We start from the raw sequence: 13,650 nt of genomic DNA, 5'->3' as shown, positions 1-13,650 counted from the left end.
TGGAGTCAATCAGCACAAAACGTGCTAAGTGTTTGGCTGGCAGTCTGAGCCTTCCCTTCTGCTGCGTAAGCTATCAGGAGGCCAGAAGGAATTTGCTGCACCAGCAGTCCCTGGACCAGAGTTTGGCAGTAGGGCGGAGCTTTAGGCAGGACCTTTCAAGAAGAGGCCAACACAGTCGGTGTTTTCTTTTGCATAAAAATATATGATAAACATCAAATGTATCATATTATAAATATGGATGAGTTGAAGGAAAGAATTACCTATAAGCCTACAACCTAGAGATAAGCATTGTGAACATTTCTGTATACTGTATATATATTCCAGATAGTTTTCTTGTTCTCCTTTTCACTCCCTCTTCCCATCCTTTTCCTTCCCCCATCTCTCATTTTCCTTTTTAAAAACTCATACGAAGAAATATCTGTGTAAGTATATCTACCCACATGCAAATATACACATGCATATGCATGTATATGTGTATATATAAAACAGGTCACAGGATTGATAGACAGGCCCCTGCACTGCACATCCCCTGAGGAGTCCCATTCGCTCCAGGGCTAGGTGAACAGTGCCTCTGGGGTAGTAGAGTGCACGGCATAAGCACCACAGCAGCCCTGGGAAAGATGGTGGTTTAACTCATCTCCCCCCTCCACTTCCGACTCCAGTCTACACCAAGATTAAAGAGGAGCTCATGTTTTCTTCTTCAGTGGTTTTGAACTTACCTTTAGATTCCCTAAATCCATTCAGAGTTCACTCTTATGTATGTTTTGATATATGGATCTCTTTTTTATATTTTTCTAAATGACTACCCTGTATCCCAGCAATATGAGATGCCACCTTTATCTTTCATCTTTTCATATGGAGTAATTTTTAAAAATTGAATACAGTACAGTGTGTGTCTTAGTCTGTCTTGGCTGTTATAACAAAGTTCCATAAGCTGGATAGCTTATAAATAACAGAAATTTATTTCTTACAGTTCTGGAGACTGAGAAGTCCAAAATCAAGCCACCAGCAGATGTGGTGTCTGGTGAGGTCCTGCATTCTAGTTCATAGATGTCATCTTCCAGCTGTGTCCTCGCATGGGGGAAGAGGCAAGGAATCTCTCTCGGGCTTCTTTCACAAGGGCACTATTCCCATTCATAAAAGTTCTGCCCCCAAAACTTAATTACCTCCCATAATTACCTCCCATACCTCCCTTTTATTTAATACTATCACATTTGGGGTTAACATTTTAACATACAAATGGGGGGATACATACAGATATTCAGACCATAGAAGTATATATGCAAAATTATAGTGGCCTAGATAGATAATATTATCTCCTTCTAGGAAAAGAAGGAGATAAATTAAATTACATTAAAATTAATTTTATTTTATTCTGGTGGGCAGCTAAAGTAGGGACAGCTCACCCTTATCGAATTAAAGTCTTGAAATAATTCAAGACTAGTTTCAATCTTGTGAGATGTTTATTTCCAGTACGTTCCTCCTCCGAAGGGGTGGATTTCCTGAAAGCCTAGAGTATTTATCAGGTTCCCTCCACATTGATGAGACCTGCACTCTAATTTTTGTTTTCTCAATGCTGTGATACTACTGGTCTCAGCATAGCTGCTGCCGTCTGCATGGTTTTTCTGCCTCTTGACCTGTGTTACTTAGGAAAAGGTGCTGGCTGCTGGCTGCCTTGGTAGTGCTCCAGGACCTTAAAACAACTGTTTTATTTTACATTTTAAAATTGTGGGGGTTTTTTTGTTGTTGTTGTTTATAGACAGGGTCTCGCACTGTTGCCCAGATTGGAGTGCAGTGGCATGATCATGGCTCATGGCAGCCTTGACCTCCTGGCCTCAAGCAAACCTCCCATCTTGGCCTCCCAAAGTGCTGGGATTACAGACATGAGCCACTGTGCCTAGCCTAAAAATATTTTCTCCATCTTCCACAAGTGTTCTTGGTGGAAAAGTTGGTCTAATACCTTCATGGTTTGAAGCAGAAGTTTGAGAACATTCACTGTTATATCTCAAATCAGTGGTCTGAAAGATTAAGCCAAAATATCATGCAAACCAGAAAGTAAAAGCAGAAATTATGCATGACAAAAATAGTTGAATTGGAGGATAAATCCAGGACACTCAACTTGCAAATCATGGAGCTTCTAGAAGGAGAAAAATGAAGAGATTCAGGAGAGGCAGTAATGAAGCAAATGGTAGAAGAAATTTTCTTTGAGCCAATTTATGACCCAAACGTGTAGATTATAACTGTACCTGGGTTCTGGGTGAGACACATTGGTAAGATTCCTGAACTCTTAGCACTTTCAGACAAAAGAAAAGTTATTTATGGAGGGAAATCATTTAGACTAGCCCCAGGTTTCTTCTCTGCAGCTCTGGAGGCCTGAAGATGTGGGAATTAAGTCTCCAGGCTGCTGAGTGGAAGGGCCTTCAACTCAATGTTCTACACAGAGCGCTCATCATTAAGCAGACAGTGGAAGGATAAACATGTAGATCTTCAAGGACATAGTGAATGCATCTCCCCAACTGAGAAAAATATCCAGAAACAACTCTAACTAAATCACAGAGAGCAGAGACTCCAGATAAGAAAAGGTGAAGAAGAAACAGGATAATAGGATGGTGTCCTGGCTGTTAAGAGTCAAATTTCTTAGAAGAGAAGCTGTCAAGCTAAGGGAGATTCTAACTGCAGCCTCAGATGAAGAACATTCAACTATCTCAGCCAAACCTTAAAGCAGGGGTGGAAGTGAGGGGAGAAAAGAGGACAGAAACAGTTTGAAGGGCTGAAGGAAGAGGGAGGAGAGTAGGGAAGTTTTATTGAGTTTCTATTGACTTTCTCCGCATGATGTAGCTTGTACTCAAGTCATATTAGGACACAGCCATGGCATTGCCTTAGTGCTGGACCCACGTGTCTCTCAAGTGTGCACCTCTGATTCTCAGTGGCTTTGTTTTTCTCCCTTCCGTTTTAACATTCAGAAATGAGAAAACCCAGAAAGCTAGGCTGGCCAGGTGAGGGCCTCGGTTCTGCAATGGAGCAGCTGTTAGGATGTGGCACAAAGCCATATTAATGGGCTGAGGGATCTAAGTGTCAACGGCAGCTGATGGACAAATTCTCTCCCAGGAATCAAAAGTAAAGGAAGGGAAGGAGACAGCTGGCATGCATTCTCTGCCCGCTCCCTGGTGCCCCAATGTCTTGGCATTTCACTGTGCTGGGTTATTTGGGGCCAGTAGTGTGATTCTCTGCACTGGAAATTCAGGGGACATTTCACGTGTAGGTGGCTGGGATGTTTGAGGCAGGAAGGGATGAGGGGCATTGAAATGTATTGCCACTCTAAGGGACCTGAAGCTGGGAGGAGCGTCTCAACAGTCACTCCCCCGGCACTCCCATGTCCTCCTAGCCTACAATTCCAAGGGCATGCAGCTCTGCCTCATTTCTAAAGAATAACTATTAAAACGGTGGGAGCTGGAGGGAGTGGGACTTTTATGTATTTATTTATTTTGTAGGGTGAGGAGTTATTATTCAAAGAGAAATGTTTGAGATCACATGAACAAAACAGTTGCTGTAGACATCTATGTTCATTCATGGAAACTGATTTTTGTTACATAAAACCTCACCTCTTGATAGGATGGATTAAAATGAGATTCTAGATATTGTTTTCTTTCTTTAAAAATAGATTTATTGTTTTTTGTAGTAATTATTCATATTCATTGCAGAGAAAATTAGAGTAATTAAAATTGAAACAAAGCAGATTTTAAAATGCCAAGATATAACCATAGTTTGAGGATTATCCTTCTAGAAAGATTTCTCTATGTCCACCTGTATACAACTGAAAACAAATGGCATCTTGCCATACATGCTATTCTGTAATTTGGGTATGGTATGGTATGGTATGGTATGGTATGGTATGGTATGGTATGGTATGTGTTTTCTCAATACTGCATCTTGGAGAGGATTCCATGACTAGGCTTCCAGTTCCATTGTAATGGCGACTTCGTGCTTTGTAACTTCTGTGTATCGTAATTTCCTATAGGTGTGTTTCTCTTTTGTAACCTGTTACAAATGTAATGTGTCTGTCTAGGCTTGCGGGAGACTCTGAGGAGGAGTGGCTCCAGGAGGAAATGGAGGCTGCTGCCCAGTCTCTGACCCTGTTTGGAAGGAACATCACCCTGGTGGCTCGGAGACTCCATCTTCAGCCAGAATGTCAGCACCACCGGGAGGAGCTAGTGACCGCAGCTCAGCAGATCCTGGTGAACACCACAAAGGTGAGGCTGGTGTCAGAGCTGGCTAGCTGGTCAGTCTGGACAGAGAGCTCATTGCTGTCCTCAGTAGCAGACGCCTGCCCCAGAGAGAGAAACCTGCCCAAGTTTCTGCCAGGACCGCATGCAGAGTTGATCACCAATTTAATAAATGCTAAATGCAGAACCTGTCTTAGAAAGCTGGGTGGACGGCCGGGTGCGGTGGCTCACGCCTGTCATCCCAGCACTTTGGGAGGCTGAGACAGGAGGATCATGAGGTCAGGAGATCGAGACCATCCTGGCTAACACGGTGAAACCCCGACTCTACTAAAAATACAGAAAATTAGCCGGGCGTGGTGGCAGACGCCTATAGTCCCAGCTACTCGGGAGGCTGAGGCAGGAGAATGGCGTGAACCCGGGAGACAGAGGTTGCAGTGAGCTGAGATCATGCCACTGCACTCCAGCCTGGGTGACAGAGTGAGACTGTCTAAAAAAAAAAAGAGAAAAAGAAAAAAAAATAGAAAGCTGGGTGGACATACTAAGTTAGGGTCTATGATCTTCAACCCACTGTGCAACCCACTTATCCCCTACACTTAGCCACCAACTTTTTTTTTTTTTTTTTTTTTGGAGACGGAGTCTGTCGCCCAGGCTGGAGTGCAGTGGCCGGATCTCAGCTCACTGCAAGCTCCGCCTCCCGGGTTTACGCCATTCTCCTGCCTCAGCCTCCCGAGTAGCTGGGATTACAGGCGCCCGCCACCACGCCCGGCTAGTTTTTTTTTTTTTTTTTTTTTTTTTTTTTTTTTTTTTTTTTGTATTTTTTAGTAGAGACGGGGTTTCACTGTGTTAGCCAGGATGGTCTCGATCTCCTGACCTCGTGATCCGCCCGTCTCGGCCTCCCAAAGTGCTGGGATTACAGGCTTGAGCCACCGCGCCCGGCCGCCACCAACTTCTAATAAAAATATTTCATCAGAGGGGTCATTTTCCATCTTGCTTTTGTCCAGGAGCTAGGGGAGAGGCTACTGAAACCTCTGTAACTCTCAGCCTGTTTGGCAAACCTGGCTCCAAAGTGAGGGCTCTGCTGCACTGGCATAACTGGAAGGATCTCAGGAGGCCAAGATGATGCCTCAGCCTTCAAATACTCCCCCTTCTCCATCCCTGACATTCCATCATTACCACACAGCGTTGTTCCCGTTAGAATCCATATGCCTTGAATATTAACAAATATTATTGTTAATCCTTAAAACTTTAGTAATGTGGGTTATGCACAAGTATTTGTAAATTAACAGGTCCTTATTAAAGGAAGGTTGGAGATAAGGAGTAAAGAGTGCAGAAGGGTTTGGGGTACCTGCTGATGAGAGGAGGACAGGCGGGAAGGGCAGGCTCTTGGAAGTGCTTGGTACCACCTCTGTTGGAGGGGGTAGATAAGGAGCTGTCTGAGAATGGCAGGGTGTGGCTAGGAAAGATTTTTCACAGGCACTGCCTGGACAGGCCGCCCCTCCGGCTCCCACCATCCTCATCCAAATAGTAAGTTCTCCCGAAACAGCTTTTGTTGCATGCGGGTTACCACGTAGCCCGTCCACTGCTCCACCCCTACCTAGAGCCCTGCACTCCAAACCCAGGTTGGACCTCACAGTAAATGTAGTTCAAACGCAAGAGGCCTTAAATTTTCATAAAATCTGACGTCTTCTTATAAACGCTACTCCTAAGCGACTTTTTTCCCTGAGATTCTACACTCTTTAGTCTTGGGAGGTGATGGGACAAAATATTTGTGAAACCAAGGAGGGAGTAGCTGCCTTGCTCTCGCCATGGCCTTGGAACCGGCAAGCACCTTCGAACCTCTCTGCCTCTCCTTGCCCGAATAGGTACTGCTCCTTGAAGACGCGGCGATGGCGAGGAAGATGGTGCGGGCGGCTGGTTGGTGCCTGACCTGCCTGGACGCGCTGGAAGCGGCGGGAGACGCGGCCTCGCTGCGCGGCCCCTTCGCAGACCTGGCCGCGGCACTGCTGCGCCTGGGGGAACTGGCAGCGCACAGGCCAGAGGAGCGCCTGGGCCGCGCGGGCCGCCTGCTTCGGGGCTGCGTCCCCCCACTGATCGCGGCGGTCCGCGGCCACCTGCGGCATCCGCGCGATCCGCGGCTGGCGGCCTCCCGGCGCCGGGTTTGCGCTCTGGCCAGGAAGGCCCTCGGCGAGCTCCTGGTGCAGCTAGACCCTGGCACCGCAGCCCCGGCGGCCGGCTCGTGGAACGGCGCGCTCGCCCGACGCCTGAGGCAGTTGCACCAGCTGCTGGTGGCGCCGGAGCCCGAGCCTCTGCACGTCGGCCTGCTGGACCCGCCGCTGGCCGCCGTGGTCTGGCACTGCATGCGCCTGGCCGCCTGCTCTGCGCCGCCCGAGAGGCTGCACCTGGTGGCCCGCTGCGGCCGGCTGCTGCAGTTGCGAAGCGCTGGCGCCCAGCGCCTCGCGGGGATCAGCGGACCTCCGGGGAGAGGCCAGGGAAGGCCGGAGCCAGGACAAGAGCGCGCGGCGCTGCGGGCCGCGACCGAGGCCCTCTTTCAGGGGTTCCGCACTGGGCTACTCCGCCAGATCCTGGACACCTTCACGGACACGCAAAGTCCTCTCCTAAGGCTGGTCCAGGCGGCGGTGGCAACTCCTTATCGTGACGAGGCCTTGCCAAAGAGCCTCCAGCTTTTTCTTGCTACTTTCCATGACAGGGCCAAGCAGATGCTCAGAGTGGCTCGCTTGGCATTGGTTTGCTGCCCTCGACAAGAAATTGGCAGAGACATGGAGGCCGCCATGGCAGGCATTTGGGGGCTCGTGGTGAGAGTGCAACAGCTTTTCTCAGGAAGCCCCCAAGGGTCTGGCCGGGACTGGAACCCTGTCACCCTGCAGACCCTGCTTCGGGCTTGGGCCAGGGAATCCGAACACCTGTTGGCATGTTTTGATGATGTTCTCAGTATTCCTGAGTTCCTGAGTGTGTCCATTCAGGAAATGACCAAGCACTTGGACTTCTTTACATGGGCTTTGGAGAGTGGAAATTCCAGAGAGTTTTCCCGATGTGTGGCATATCTACAGGGCCGGGCCACACACATAGCACAGGTAATGAGCAGGTGTGTGGGCCGGGAACGAGATCCCATTTTCCGGAATGGCCTGAGAGTCTTGATCCAGCAGCTGGAGCAATCTTCATGGGTCTTGCGTGCAGCTGCTGAGCGCTGTTCACATGAATCTGGCTCTCCAGACACTGATGCATTTTTAACCATGGCAAAACATCTGATCTATTCAGCTCAGAGCCTCAAAGAGGGGCTGGATGGGACTAACCACCCAGATATCCTCAGCCCCCTTCGGGACCAAGTCCACAGGTCTGACATTGCTAAGAGACAGCTTGATTTCATTCTCCCCAGCCTCCAGAGCTCTGCAGCACCTGAACTGAAATATCAGAGAGCTCCTGGGTTAGGGGAAAATGACCCAGGCACCTCCTATCCACCAACGGACCATTCTCCCCACCCTTTGATTCCTGACACCTGTCCAAAGAGGATGGACTCTCCACCCCCTGCCATCAGCCAACTCTTCCTTGCTGTAGAGAGCCCTGACCACCAGGCAGTGGCCTCAGCTTGCACCAACCTGCTGGAGCATGATGCAGCTGTGGGTGCAGCCCAAGAGGCCCTGACTGGAGAGGGGCCACTGGGGCCAGAGAGGATGATGGGACTCCAGGGTATCTCAACACTGGCACCTCCTATTATTGACCTACCAAAAGAGATAGCGCATTGCACAACCGCTGGAACTGATAGGCTTCTGGAAGTGGCTCTCCAGCTGAACGGCAGGACCAGGGAAACCAGGCAGGGTTTGGCAGCCATGGCTGGTGACTGGTACCCTCTGTGTCAACAACTGTTTTGCCACAACCCAACAGCTGATCTGCCAGAGAGTACAGCAGTGTTCCTGGAGCTTCAGCGGAATTTAGCCTCACTGGTTCAACTAGCAGCTAAAAGTGGTCCCATGGATTTGGATAAAAACAGCCTTGATTCAACTCCCCATCCAGAAATGCAAGGTAGATTGAAGGAGGCAGAGACTCATGCTAAACAGTTGTTGGACAAGGTTTTGGCCTTTGATGGTCTCCAAGCCCCCAAGTCGTGGGAAGAAAGTGTTGAGGATGGGTGCCTTCTATGGTCAGTGGCTGTCCAAGACCTGCTCCAGTACATGGAGCATCTCAGTGGGAGAAAAGGCCTGTTCCTACTGCCCCTGCAGCTGGCAATGAAGAACCAGCAGGGATTGCAGGAAGGGTTGGATCAGGCAGCAGATGTTTCTCAGAGGCTACAAGAGGCTGCCAGGCTGTCCAGCCTACTGTGTGGGGATGAGCAGGAAAAGGGTGAGGTGTCCTTTCTGCGCAGGGAAGTTCATGTACTCACAGATGCTCTGCTGGATGTGGCACAAATCTTGGCCTTCTCCCCCAGACCATCTCCCAGCCTGTCCACACGCTTTGAACTTCTCTGTTTGGAGCTCACCCTTCAAGCCAAGGCCTTGACTGGCCACCTCAGCATCATCAACGCAGACTACGAATGTGCCTTCCAAGATGTTATCTTCCCAAGGTCTTCTGTCTGCAAGGACCCCCAGACTAGACCAGAAAGCTCCCTGGAAAGAATGGTGGCTGGTATCCAAGCTGTAAAAGAAATTGTGGTAGAAGGTCAAGAGTACGGGCCCTGCCGGGAAGACCTCCTTAGGACTCTGGAGAGCATTCTCACCCTCACCAAGGAGGTGGCCCAGAGGATCCCTGTGCTCCGAGAATACCCAGAGGAGTGGGGAATGCACATCCTAGGCTGGCTTCGATGGGAGTGGGCAGCCAAGGCCCACTATGCTGTGACCCAGCTGCAGGCCTGGAAAGGTGGTCACACCAAGGCCTGGAGACATCTGGCCCAGTGCTTGAAACCTGGGGAGGAGCCAGCAAGGGCCCCAGAACAGGATTCTATCCAACCCCAGTTCTGGGAGGAGGATGCAGCAGGAGCCACTGCAATGGGCAGTGTGGATTCTCAGAGTGCTGCCCCTGGAACTCCCCTAGGGAGCTCAGTGGGGACCTGTATTGCTGAGCCAGCTGTCCCTGGGACAACCACAGTGGACCCGAGCATGGTAGGATTCTCAGCATTTTTCCTTCACCCCCACCTCAGTTCTCTTTCTAGTAACCAAGGACCCTGGCAAGTTCCAGAAAAAGCTGTCTTGGTGTCCATGTGTGTAATTCACACTAGGCAGGGCAGCACATGCAGACTTTAGGAGCCCGAACTTGGGAAGGAGACTGCCTGGGCTGTGCCTGCCTCTACCGTTTCCTTGTTCTGAGATCTCAGAGAAGCTTTGGAGTCATTTGGGGCTTCAGTATTTTTTTTCTAGAAAATGGGAACTTTGATAATTTCCTGATGAAGAATTAATGAAAGCATGCGAAACATTTGCACTTGCCTAGCATATCGTGAGTATAAATGATGTCTGTAATTATTACTGTCTTCCATTAAGTTTTTTCCTGATGACTCTAACTGGAAGCGATTCCCTTGCTGTGACGGACAGCACTCCTCCTCTGGATGGAGATGCAGATGCTACCTCCCTCCTCAGTCCGAGTTCTGTTGTTTGAATCCAACTTGAATCAGTACAGGCAAGAAGGATGTATTGGAAGGATGCTGGGTCTACTGAACACCGTTCACACACATTCATTTCTTTCCAGGGCAGCAGACAGGATACTTAGGCACCATGGGTCCCAAACATTTGATTTACTTATTTTTGCCCATGACCAAAGTCAGTAAGAGTTACCCTAGGTTGGCAGTGCCTGAGAAGTTTCCAAGGAGAAATGCTCAGCCCAGCGTGTGATGCACAACCTGAGCTATCCCCGTTATGACCTTATGCCTAGCTGCACTGACCCCCTCAAACTGTTCCCTGGGTCTTCTCCTGAGATGAAACCGACCAGACCATGTGTTTTTCTGCCCCACTGCTCTTTACTTCACTTGGCTCAATATGATGTCATTACCATGTGAAGGGACCTTATTCCCAAAGAAGCAGGGAGGAGAGCAGGCACAGTTCCCTTTTTCCCTGCAGCCTGACTCTTCTGTGCTCAGACTTTATCTTTTAGGCTTGCCTCACTCCATATCTCCTGGTCTTATGAATTCAGATGCCGTGCAGGCTCCTCCTTTTCTTATCGGTTTTTCCATAGGGTCTTCCTGACACATACTTAAAGCCACTGGATTCACTGACTTAACATACTCTGTTTCTGTCAGTTCACCTGATACATTCCCCTTCTCATCAATATCTGCTGAGGGAGCATCTCTCATAGGTGTAAGGCAGGGTAACACTGGCCATCCAGAATCAGGAGAGAGCAGCAAATTCAGCAGCCCCCATTACCATGCCTGTCCATGAATGGACATCATCTCTCCCATTGGAGGTTTCTTCTGGATGAAGAGCAAAGCCTCACGATTCCAAGGTTTCTACCCCAGGGAAGCACTTTCCTTGTACACACAGTTCCAGTGTGAAAAACCACAGTAGGGCCGGGCGCGGTGGCTCAAGCCTGTAATCCCAGCACTTTGGGAGGCCGAGACGGGCGGATCACGAGGTCAGGAGATCGAGACCATCCTGGCTAACACCGTGAAACCCCGTCTCTACTAAAAATACAAAAAACTAGCCGGGCGAGGTGGCGGGCGCCTGTAGTCCCAGCTACTCCGGAGGCTGAGGCAGGAGAATGGCGTAAACCCGGGAGGCGGAGCTTGCAGTGAGCTGAGATCCGGCCACTGCACTCCAGCCCGGGCTACAGAGCAAGTCTCCGTCTCAAAAAAAAAAAAAAAAAAAAAGAAAAACCACAGTAGGGCCGGGCGCGGAGGCTCAAGCCTGCAATCCCAGCACTTTGGGAGGCCGAGACGGGCAGATCACGAGGTCAGGAGATCGAGACTATCCTGGCTAACATGGTGAAACCCTATCTCTACTAAAAATACAAAAAATTAGCCGGGCGAGGTGGCGGGCGCCTGTAGTCCCAGCTACACGGGAGGCTGAGGCAGGAGAATGGCGGGAGCTCATGGGTTTGGGAAGGGGCTTGTGCATCTTCTGGGCACTTGTAAGTCACCATCTGGAAATTCTTTATTCCAGTTATCAGGGTCTCCAATATACAGTCCTAGGTCTCTTTCATTATTGAAGACCCTAGGGACATTTCTAAATTTGGGCCTTAAGAGGTTGCTGACTGTTAAATATGGGGTGAAAAGAATATTACCTAACCCTTGGATCAAGGACTGCCAAATCACATTTGCCATTTTCTCCCTTCTTGGTCTTTGGTCATTGCAGTTGAGTCTTAGCGTCAGCTTTCTCTCCCTTTCTCTTCTCTTCACCTATGCCTGGGCCCCATCTGAGTGGCTTGCTGGCCCTCAGTGTAATTAGTCCCAACACAGAAGAGGCTTCAGCATTCAGGGCACATCCCGTTCCATCTAAAAAAAGGCCAACAAAGCAGTAGAGTACATTGCAAAGGTGTCAGATGGTAGGGACGACTTAATTGAAGACGTCAACACAAAAACAATGGCAAAGCCAAGTGACCTCTCAATGTGTGCTAGCTCAGAAAGGCTAAACTATCAGCGACTGAACTTTACGGATTCCATCTGACTCCTTCTTTAGGTCCTTCCTGCCAAGCGCAGTATGTGACATATTGCTGGTGCACAGTAAGAGATTTTGAATGCTGGCTAGGATGCTGAAGACAGTCTAGAAGTGCAGAAGAGGTTCAAAATTGGGGTAAAAATGATCAGAGGAGGCATGAGTAGATTTTCTAGATGTCTTCTAAAAGGAGGGCAGTGTTAAGTTGAGCTTCAAAGGAAGTATGAGACTGAAATTGCAAATGAGGATGGGAAGAACTTCCCAGGCAATAACAGCTCTGAGATGAGCTTGAACCCAGAGGTTCTCCCAGCGCTTTTGAGATTTAGATTTGCTCCTGATGTGGAAGTGGATACTGTGTGGTTGGAGAGGGAGGCAGCCTGCAGGTAGGCCTTCTCTGTGGATGCTCTTCACCCAGCTCCAACTATGCACCTGGCTGGTTGCTGTTCTCGGCATCTGGACAACTTCTGAGTCAAATGTGAGAAATCAGGATGCTTGGACCACGCTTGGGGCCAAGTGCTCAGGTGATGCACCCACATTCCAGGGCCGGTCACTTAGAGCCCATCCTCTGCAATGTCCTGGTGCCAGACGCACATATGTCCTCTCATCTGTCACATGACAGCCGCCCACTTAAACACCCATCTGAGCTCTGTAACTACAGCCAAAGTGTACGATCCATCCATGTCTTGGTCCATTGAGTGTTGCTATAACAGAATACCTGAGGCTCCATAGCTAATAATGAAAAGAGGCTTATTCAGCTCATGATTCTGGTAGCTGGAAAGTTTAAGACCAGGCATCTGCACCTGGTGAGAGCCTCAGACTGCCTCAAGTCATGTGGAAAGCCAAACTGGAGTCAGTGAGCACTGGTGAGACAGGAAGCGGGTGGAGAGAGGTGTCAGACTTTTAAAACAACCAGCTCTGGAGGGAGCTAATGGAGCAGTGACTCTGTCACCAGCCCCCCGACCCCAGAGAGGGCATTCATCCATTTGTGAAGGATCAACCCCCAGATCCAAACACCTCTCACCAGCACCACCTCCCAACATTGTTACATTGGGGATTCAATTTCAAGATGAGCTTGGGCGGGGAAAACCCAACTTTATCCAACCATAGCATCCCAACCTGTCCACAGATGATGAGTTTTCTCATTCCGCCATCATTAGCCTCAGTGCTCTTCCAGGGTGCTCAACTGTGAGGGAGGATGACAAGGACACAGTGACTAACAAGGTGTGGGTGAGGGACACATGCACCCGGCAGGTCTCTCCACAGGGCTGGCACAGGTGTCCTTTGATTTCCACTACTTTGTTGGTGAGATATTTGCTGTGCTTATAGCCTCAGAGCAAATAGAATCATGAACCTCTATCTCCCAATTTAGATAGAGTCTACCGTCACGTTCATGACCTTGCACTTTACAACAGCTACAATTTTTCCCCTTCTGAGGCATGAGTCTGCTACCTTGGGGAATTTGGGGAGAAGCAGGAATGGGGGTGGGCCTGGAGGTTCTTTCCACCCATGTTCCCCGCCCCACTTGCAGCAAGGGCACAGCCCCTGATCTTGAAGAAATCAGGGTCTAGTGGGTGAGTTAGAGACGGACGCTCTTGACCATTTGTTACTGGATTTACCTCCAAGTGCAGAGCAGCTCGTCTTGATTCCAAGGTCTAGAAAAGGCCTAAGGGAGGCTTCACTAAAGGTTCAGTAGGAAAATCACCTGGTCTTGCTGTGAGTGCTCAACCCACTGCTGGATATCAGAGGCTGCTCTTTTTCTCTCTCGCTAGAAAGTAACAACAACAGACCAGGCACGGTGCCTGTAATCCCAGCACTCTGGGAGGCTGAGGTGGGCGGAT

The 13,650-nt window shown here is 49.4% G+C and overlaps 1 protein-coding gene across 1 annotated transcript; it reads left to right on the top strand.

Moving 5' to 3' along the window:
- Window positions 1–3,922: 3,922 nt before the first annotated feature.
- LOC144333706 (uncharacterized) lies at window positions 3,923–9,691 on the top strand. The gene is made up of 2 exons (XM_077959013.1): window positions 3,923–4,250; window positions 6,086–9,691. Exons 1-2 carry the CDS (start codon window positions 4,053–4,055, stop codon window positions 9,473–9,475), a joined length of 3,588 nt encoding a protein of 1,195 aa, XP_077815139.1. The 5' UTR covers window positions 3,923–4,052; the 3' UTR covers window positions 9,476–9,691.
- Window positions 9,692–13,650: the final 3,959 nt, after the last annotated feature.

This window comes from Macaca mulatta, chromosome 13 (assembly GCF_049350105.2).
Source record: "Macaca mulatta isolate MMU2019108-1 chromosome 13, T2T-MMU8v2.0, whole genome shotgun sequence".
NCBI classification, from domain to species: domain Eukaryota; kingdom Metazoa; phylum Chordata; class Mammalia; order Primates; family Cercopithecidae; genus Macaca; species Macaca mulatta.
The sequence above is the reverse complement of the archived record's forward strand: the minus strand, read 5'-3'. Positions and strand labels throughout refer to the sequence as shown.